We start from the raw sequence: 10,244 nt of genomic DNA, 5'->3' as shown, positions 1-10,244 counted from the left end.
TATTAGGTACCTACAGCAGTTGCCACCAGCCACTTGCCGGAGAAACTTCGGCGCGTCAAGTCATGATTATTAGTTATTTCATTAAAAAAAAAATGAGATTGGAAATTGTGTCGGTGTTATTGGCGTTTTCCAGTTTGTCAGCTGCTTCGCAATCGGTAATTACGAGTATTACTTAAAATATATTATACCTAATATTAATAATAGCCAGGCCCCTAATAATAATAATTATAACACATTAATAATAATGAATTAACACGATATTCGTCGACTATAATCTAAATAATTATTTTGACTTCTATACTATACTGTAGTCTGTAGTATTAAGTCTATGAATAATAACTAATATTTTTACATTATGATTATACTTATTGATAAGAGGAAGACCTATACCGGTCACGTTTAAAACAATGTTGAACCCCGAAATTTGTTTTGAAAAATTTGGTAAGCATTAGATATTTTTTTAAAAATCGTTGTGCTAATGTTTACTGAAGGCATCATTAAAATCAAATAATGAGTCGATCGTTGGAATAACCTTTCGATCGGTAATATTAGTTTTTTTAAGAAATGTATTACTATATTACCTATTTATTACGGTCAACTATGTTCCTAATACTCAAGAGTCAGATATCAATCATGTACAAGAACAAAAAAACATCCTTTTATAAGTTTTTTACCTTCAGATATTTTCTAGCTCGTCTTTTTTTTTGAAACCGCTTTCAAATTAGGAAACAACTTACGAAACAAAAATCATAATTTTCTTTTGTAATAAAAAATATGTCTACATTAGTTACAATGTATTCTATGAATTTCTCTCTTCAAACCAAGGACATTATTTTTCAGTACCTAGCACATTTTAGTTAATTCTTGGGGGATATCCAAAATTTTATTTGAAATCCAATCCTAAGGAGCCTGACATCAATTATTTTTCATTTAGTCAGCTATAAGTTATAGTCTATAACTTATGGCTATAATACCACGCAATGTATACAGGCATGGATACATTATTAAACATTATTAAGGAACAATAAGTCACTTAAACGTAGCGGTTCTATTAATTATAACAGTCGTTTTCACACTTTTGCAGTTTTAGTCTTGTGTTATATCTATTTATAAAATAGAATAATCTATTCATATTGTGTTATCAATCATTACAGAGATTATGTGGTATTATTAGTAACTAATCATTGAGCTGCATCCACACACTTAAGTACATTTAGTTCTTGGTTATTTTATACAATTGTATATTTTTACATAATATTATATTAATAATTAAGAACTTTAGTCTAGTAAACAAAAGTATTTTAGGATTGTCGACCATTACATTTTGTAATTACACTTTTCAAATATACCTTTCATCCGCACACTAAAGTACATTTAGTTCTTGGTTATTTTATACAATTGTATTTTTTACATAATATTATGTTAATATTTAAGAACTTTAGTCTAACAAACAAAAGTATTTTAGGATTGTCGACCATTACGTTTTGTAATTACACTTTTCAAATACACCTTATTTATTTAAAATTTGAAATGCGTGATTGTTGCTGACGTATAAGTTTTAACCTTTGGTCTTTATTTTTTGGGTTAACAGCAATCTTGAACTGAACTTCGTTATAGTTTAATAACGTTATAGTATATTTAAGTAAATTATAACGTTTACATTTTATTAAATTAATTTTTACACATAGTGCACCTACTCATTTTAATTTTATTATCATATTTTTCTGTATAATCTACCTATAAAGTTTAAACATTAGATAAAAGAGAAAGAGGGAAAAAATAAAGGTAGTGTTATTGCATTTATTTGGGTAATGTGTAAATTATTTTACCGAATTTTCCCTACATAAACATTTCATAGTTTCATGCTCATTGCTCAAAATTGTTTCTTAATATAGTTTAATGTTAAATCATAAATGTATACAAACTTATTAAACATTTTATAACAGTAAATTATTTAAATAATTAAAAATAACGTTTTGTACGAAAATGATATATGCAACTAGTTTGTAGCGTATTTTGAATACGTAATTTATTTTAAGTTAGACATTAAAATTATATTAGTGAGAATTTCAGTAAAAGTATCAATTAATATACTGTATTATTGTTTACATTTCAAAAAGTATAATTACATATTATGTATAAACAGCGCTCATACGTCGTATGAGTTGAAGTACTGTATATTTTTATACATTCGATTTATTAAGAGAATCTCAGCGCGGTCCATTTTAAGGAGTAAAGTATAGGCAATTTTTTACAAAATCTTAACTTAAAAGTTAAACTGTGATGTGTAATTATTAGTTCAGTAATTAGGACTTTTTTTGGTGGTTAAATTATTTTTCGGACTATCACAGCATCCGTGACAGCGATTTAAAAAAAAATTTCCATAAAAACTTAGTTTTTAAGATCCAAAAATACGGCTTACTGAGTGATTTTAGAGCCAAACACCTTATAATCAAAATCAAAGAAAACGGCATTATTGAGAGCACCTCGAAGCCTTTTTTAAAATTTTAAATAGGACATTCATTAATTTATTTTTAAAATTATACAATTTTTGTAAATTTTAAACCCCGCAACTTCTAAAAAAATGATTTTTTTGAAAAAATGGCTTTGAGATGCCCTTCAAAATATTGTTTTCTTTAAATAATCTAAAAGGTATTTTTGCATTATTATCAATTAAGAGCCACTAATTTTCAATTAAAGTAAACATGTTTTAGTGCCGGTAAATCGCTGCGCTGACATCCTCTTAAGTGTTTGATTAAGTGTTAATGATCTCCCCTTTGGGCAGATTTTGTATGTGGCATTTGTTTTATAATAAGCGGAAATCAAATTCAAGCTATTTAGCTATTATTTTAATTGGTTCAGAAAAATGTCAATTTTTTATCTCCTTAGGCGCAATACCACTTAAAGCAATTAAACATAATTTTTTCATTAAGGAATTACAGGTGTATTTATTTAAGAGTCATAGCAGCATGACAGTTCCATATGGAATTTCAGCACAAAAAGGCGTTAAAATACATACTTTGTATAAATATAAACATATATTCTATTACAAGGCTATAAAAACAAGAAATCCAGAGCTCGGCGCTAATTCAGATGAATGTTTTTTCCTATGGTTGCTGTATAACTATATAACTTATGATAAAGATATTATAAATGTATGATTATCTAGTAAGGAATAATGTTATTCTATTATCATAATTTCGTGGGTTTTCTAGAATCTAGTGTATAAATAGAAAAAAAAATAACGTTTAATGTTTAACGTTCATGGTCTAATATCCGTGCCAGTGGAATTACTATGATTTTGCAACGCCTTTTAGTTAAAAATACATAAAACCGGAGAAATTACAAAATTATTATTATTTTTTTTTTCCTGTGGTTATATTGTATAAGCATATTTTGACAATATTTTGTTACATGTAGGCAGGTACACATATATATTTTCAAAGTTACACATAACACATTGTCCATTTCAGTGTACCAATATACAATGTAGTTATAAATAATAATACAATATATTTTATGTTTCTCCCATGACAACTTGAAATAAAAATAGTGATGTGTAATGTATACAATAACTTTACATTATTTATAATAAAATTACAGAGTTCACCTGTAAGGGATCAAGATGTTGTGTCATACAGTCTGAATAAAGTAAGTAACTACCCGACTTGAATATAAACAAATTTGTTTTGAAAAAACACCAATTGTTAATTGTTATCTAATGCTAGTCGACTGAACGAACGTTTATTGTTGACCATGAAAAAAACGAATTCCTTAAAGATGGTAAAGTGTTTCGGTATGTTTCCGGGTCCTTACACTATTTTCGGATTCCTAGAGAGTATTGGAAAGACAGGATACACAAAATGAAAGCTGCTGGTTTAAACGCTATCACGACGTGAGTGTAATGTTGTTACATACTTGTATTTTAATAATTATACTTGATTTGTTGCCAAAACATGATTTGAAATAATATTTTGTCAGTATTAAACATTGTGCAAACACTGTGAAAAAAAATTCCGAAATTAGTGACTTGATAAAATATTTAGATAGTTAATATTGTAACTTCAATAATACATGTAATTATATTGTATAGTTGTATATAAATCACAGTTTTGAACTCTTATAATATTAAACGTCGGCGATTGTAATCTGCACCTAAGTAATCCATGTAATGTAAATAGCACATATAAACTGCACCCCAGTTTTTATCACTAGTAAAAACAAAATATATTATGTAAAATATACGCATCTATGTACGCACTTATGCCCTATATTGTATATTATTTACAGTATTAAGTTTGGTGATGACACTATTTTAGATATGTAGAATGGAGCTTGCACGAACCATTTCCGGGTGTGTACAACTTTGACGGATTAGCTGACATAGAATACTTTTTGGAGCTAATTAAAAAGGAGGACATGTATGTATTGCTTAGACCAGGACCATACATTTGCGCTGAAAGAGACTTTGTAAGTGGACGCTAAACGTTAAACACACTAAAATATTTAATATATCTTGTATTATTTTAGGGTGGATTTCCGTATTGGCTCTTGAATGCTACTCCTAAAAAAAGTCTAAGGACCAACGATCCAAGTACAGTATAACCGATAATTAAATGTTCCTAGATTTAATTCGATCTTAATGATTATACAAAGTACATTTAGAGAATAATCGTATAAAGTTTACTCTGCGAGTATTTCTTTCTGAAAAATATATATATTTCTTTCTAAAAGAGCTACTATTAGTGTGCTAGAAAATACGAGCATGTTATAACTTAAGACTTTTTGATTTTCAATTTATTATTTGTTTTGCGAATTTTTGAAGAATTAAATTAAAATTTGTCGGTAAATACAAATTGTCGAGACACTAAAAAAAAAGTACTTCTCTACAATTAATTTTTAATTTAGAGCGTTTCTAATAACAATTTCAACTTAAATTTTGTTTTTTAAGAAAAGTTAATGGGGATTACTAGCGATTATTTATTTTTTCTTAAACACTCGAGTACTGTGAACTATCTTAGAACTATTCTGTTTACGTTGCGTATTTTCATGGTTTATCAATACATACATCAACAAAAAAATGTTGGAAATAGTTAAAATATTATAACAACTAAAATAACAATATTGAGTAAAATGCCATTTGTCATTGTACTAATAACTAATTGTTTTTCTACTACTACAAAGGGTTGAACATAATTCAACGCTAATCCACAGTGTTCGACCTTTGTTGAAACAATAATGCTATAATATCAATAACAACTAAAGGCGTATTGTAGTAGACTTCAAATCGTATAAAATTGATGGTTTATTTATACAAAAGGAAAATTAATCAAATTAATCATTATTGACAATCTTATCTCATAAACTATACAACATTTTCAAATTAAATTATTTTTATAGTTCACCTCTTCTCAGTCCCTTTCAGTCAGTTTGTACGACAAACAGGCAATGATGGGAAAATAAAAGTTAAAACTTTGTCTGACTTTAATTGTATTTTTTATTTGTATTTTTAATTTGTATTTTCTATTATAAAGCTTCAATTCAATTATTAAAACAAAAGGAAGAATATGAACCCTCCCTATTTCTTCTTTTGGTGGATAACTTATTAGGTCACTACTTTGATTTCACTGGGTTAAGTTTAGAACACTGACTTTGCCATATTATAATAAGAAAAATCAGTATTAGAACTTAAATCCTTCTACTAACATTGATGATTATTTCTTATTAAATGTTCACATGTTAGGTATTGTCTTCTGAAAAATATTGTAATATATATTTGATATATATCCATATGTCTTTTAAATTGTTGCCTTAATCTATACAAACGGGGTCGGCCATCTCTAATCTCTCTCCTTCTTCACTTCTCCGCCATTTTCGAATTAGCTTATTAGGTATTATTATACTTATGTATAATAATAAACTTATTCGTTTTGGTTTAAGCTTATAAAGATTATGTGAAGAAATGGTTCGACGTGCTAATGCCGAAAATGCGTCCTCATTTATACGGCAACGGAGGAAACATAATAATGGTTCAGGTTCGAAATAACGTTTTATGCTTGATGACTCGAGAGCACTTCAACCATACATTGTGAAAATGTAAAATTGTGTTTTCAAAAATAGGTAGAAAACGAATACGGTAGTTATTATCCATGCGACCAAAACTATACAATATGGCTACGAGATCTGTTCCGTTCTTACGTCAATGAAAAAGCTTTACTTTTTACTATTGACGGATGCGGTTCTTCGTACTTGGCTTGTGGCTCAATACCAGAAGTGTTTGCCACCGTCGACTTCGGAGCTTCAGTACAAAATGGTGCGGCATTTGAACGGAGAAAATCGACATAGTACATAAAAGCAATGTTTGTTTCAGCGCAAGATTGCTTTAATTTCATAAGAGAGATACAAAAGACCGGCCCTCTGGTCAATTCAGAGTTTTACCCGGGCTGGTTGTCTCATTGGCAGGAACCGAACCCTGTCGTACATTCGGAAGACGTGGTAAGAGTGATGAAACAAATGTTGTCGTTAAACGCCTCGTTTAATTTTTACATGTTCCACGGTGGGACCAATTTCGGGTTTACTTCGGGTGCCAACACAAACCAAAGCACGCCTAATGCAGGATACCAACCTCAATTGACTTCGTACGACTACGATGCGCCCATGACCGAAGCCGGAGATCCGACAGAAAAATATTTCAAGATAAAGCAGGTCCTCGGAGAAGCCGTGAGTGGTCCTTTTTCCATTGAAATATTTCCCATATAATCTAAAAAAAAAAAAGTAAAATATAATAATACAATACCATTGATTAAATAAACAATGTATTTCAGCTGCTTGACAAATTAAAAATATTATATGGGTAGTAGTAACAGATTAAATATAACAGATAACACTAAAAAGTAAGTAGGTGAATTCAATGGGCTGTTTAAAATAATTGAGAAGCACTGAAAAAGAGAATTGCATTAAATAGATGAACTAGTTTAAGCAGCCGACGACAAAAAATCGATGTCTTGTGATAAAAACGTTTTTATTTTTAAATGTTTAAGTATGCTTTTATTTAATAAAACTATTAAATATTTAAAAGTTCGTCGTTTGTTATGAGACAAGTTTTTAAAGAGTTAATATTGAGCAAGATACTGAGAGTAAAATAGTTCCAACTCTAAAAAATTAAAAAAAAATTATTTACAGGATGCTGGGAATACACATAAAATCAGATCGCGCGCAGGCTCCAAGTGAAGGCCGTACTTGCGCAATATTTGTTCCGTTTTTTTCAATTGTTTACACTAGTAAAGTTAATAGATTTATTATATATTAGCAATTATGAACATAAACGGCACAATAAATAAATACCCGGCAACCTTATTACCCTCCAGTGTTTCTTCTTTTTTATAATACTTTTACGATTTATTATTATTTAACTAAATAAGAGATCAGTCAAATACATTATTAATAACAGCAACAAAAAAATAGAACAAAAGAAAATAAAAAAATGAAATTTACCAAGCATACATTTTCATAATCTACCGCCTTCGGCTAAACTAGACCGCGCGACCTAAATAGGTTGCGACCTGTTTATCTCTTTCAGACCAGAATTTTATCTATTAGTTTTCGTCTTTAAAAACCAATTTTCATTGTTAGCAAAATTTGACTGCATATAAATTTTCAAAGCAATCAAAAATCGATATTAAAAATTGAATAACCCAAAAAATATTGATAGTGCATTGTCTATGATATGATTTAGGTGATTCCATTAACCATTTAGTAGTTCATACGGAACACTGAAAAAACAATTACTAATATATAACTTGATAGGGACGTTTATAGAACGTCGATAATGTTTTATCTTCTGCGAAATAAAAAATACGGTCGTACTGTTTTAATTTGCTATAGGAATTCTTAGTTTCCAATGAAATATCACCCGTTCCTGTATCCAAAGGTAACTATGGCAAGTTCATGCTTAAGCCAGTGGCCAGTTTCTTTGATAAAGTCACACAACGTATGAAACCCGTGGTCAGCGACGTTCCTTTGACTTTTGAAGACATGGATATTAACACAGGATTTGTCATGTACGAAACAACACTGACGGAAGAACAAAAAAATATTTCCAGACCGGCAATTCTTTCTATAAACTCGATTAGAGATCGAGCAATCATCTACTTGGACAATGTATGTTATCTTAATAAATTATAAACAAATAATATTGTTAACTGAATAGCTGCAATGAGATACATAGTATCTATATTAATATATACAATTATCATAAGGGTTGCACATATTTTCGATACAAATATTTGTTTTTACAGTCATGTAAGTAGCTTCCATCAACTTTTTCAATTTTTTTTTTTTAGATATATATTATTTTTGAAGTTGTGAAAACGATAGCATTGATTATAAATAATTTATAATCAATCCCGGTAGTAAAGTCAGATTTAATTTGTCACATTTTGAAATTATTTAAATATATTTGTTTTTTTGACACTCAAAAAGATTATAAAGGCACAAATTTAATATCATACTTTTAAAGTTATAAGCAAGAACTTTATTTTTGCTGTTTTTTTTTAACATAATAGCTGTAAAAATGCGACAATACAAAAAAATTGTTAGTAACTACTAAGCTGGTTATTTTCTCTATACGTCATATTTGTGCATAATTTGAAAAAACTACCCACTATCTAGTCACTAGATAGTTATAATAGATACTTAGAAACCACAAAAATAATTCCAAATTGCGTATACATGGTTAAATTACAGGTTAATGTAGGGGTTATGTCACGTGTCAAAGGCAATACTACAATGAGCATAACAATTAAGAGCACAAACGAAAAGCTGACCATTCTGGTAGAAAACCAAGGTAGAGTTAACTACGGCAATTTTTTCGAAGACAGAAAGGTGCGTGCTCGATTCTCATAATTTTTATCGAATTCGCCAGTGATACGGTATGAAAAGATTCGGAATGATACATATATTGTTCGTTTAGGGAATAATCGATCCCGTCACACTGAACAATTTGACGTTGGGTCCGTGGAAGATGATAGCTCATCCGTTAAATGAAACGTCTTGGGTTTCGCTCATCGAACCTGTTCAGAGCGTTCAGCTACCAGCTTTCTATAAAACGACATTTGTTTTACCAGAAAACACTACCAAGTGTCTTGACACGTACTTGGACCCTACGGGATGGACGAAAGTGAGTTCAAACAGTTTTGACCTTTTCCCATAATATTTAACTCATCGCTTGCTCAAACAGGGAGTGGCGTACGTTAACGGGATAAATCTGGGCAGATATTGGCCTTTAGGCGGCCCTCAGGTAACCCTTTATGTACCAGGAGTTTTTCTCGTAATGCCGCCTGCTTCTAACAAACTTGTAATGATGGAACTTGAAGGCGCCCCTCCAGATTTGTCTGTAAAATTTGTCGACACGCCTAATCTCAACGGATCGATAACGGTTTAGATTTGTTATATCACAATTATTATAACTATAGTTTTAATTATTAACATTAGAATCGCCCAAGCAAACCTGACCACGCTTACAATATTATTCGTACCAAAAATGATTTTAAAATCATTCGGAGCGCAAAATAGGGTGAGCTTTTATTAAAATTGGGCGGTTTAGTATTTATTTTTATTTTCATATTAACAATATTTAGATTGTGCGAATTGGATAGAAATTACAACTACTCATTGATCCCTTTGACTATAATGATTAATATATTATAATTATAATGTAAACTAGCCTAATTTTTAATTAGTTAATTAGACATAATATTAAGCAATGCATTGAATGTACTTAAATAAAATTAAAAAAACAATACACGAAAGGACAGTGCGTAACTGTTCGGAGTAAGAACATGTTACTGTACAAAAAATAGTCTGTATGCGTTATAAAAGTTGAAAAAAAAAATTGAATATCAAAATATTGTATAACCTCTATCTTGTGTTAATATATTTGTTTACAAAATGTAGCTTAATGATTAAAGTTAAATGTTTTAGTAAAAATTTACTTTACAATTCACCTGAATAAATGCTAGTGTAAGGTCTCTTAAACTTTTATTTATGTTTTAAATTATGTTTTTATATTTGAATACTTATTTACATTTTTAGAGTTAAAACTAAAGACGCGTTTAAACATTTTTTTATTTGTTATTAATTTGAGTTCAATTAAAATGTATTTCAAAATTATTTGTGAGATATTTGTTTAAATAAAAATAAAATTTTAATTATTATTTTAGTATCCATTCAAATAATTATTTATT

The 10,244-nt window shown here is 29.2% G+C and overlaps 1 protein-coding gene across 1 annotated transcript; it reads left to right on the top strand.

Annotated features, from left to right (window-relative positions):
* On the top strand, positions 1-10,135 carry LOC126838772 (beta-galactosidase-like). The gene is made up of 12 exons (XM_050573462.1): positions 1-155; positions 3,604-3,651; positions 3,729-3,895; positions 4,320-4,470; positions 4,531-4,594; positions 5,941-6,035; positions 6,121-6,313; positions 6,371-6,720; positions 7,885-8,160; positions 8,746-8,883; positions 8,972-9,178; positions 9,239-10,135. The coding sequence occupies exons 1-12, from the start codon at positions 63-65 to the stop codon at positions 9,440-9,442; spliced, it is 1,986 nt and encodes a 661-aa protein (XP_050429419.1). The 5' UTR covers positions 1-62; the 3' UTR covers positions 9,443-10,135.
* Positions 10,136-10,244: the final 109 nt, after the last annotated feature.

This window comes from Adelges cooleyi, unplaced genomic scaffold (genome assembly GCF_023614345.1).
Source record: "Adelges cooleyi isolate 19-005CV unplaced genomic scaffold, UGA_ACOO_1.1 ACOO_flye_CR_arks_rails_tigmint_CR_PRNA_30, whole genome shotgun sequence".
Classification (NCBI taxonomy): Eukaryota; Metazoa; Arthropoda; class Insecta; order Hemiptera; family Adelgidae; genus Adelges; species Adelges cooleyi.
Note: the sequence above shows the minus strand (reverse complement) of the source record. Positions and strands in the feature narration are given on the sequence as shown.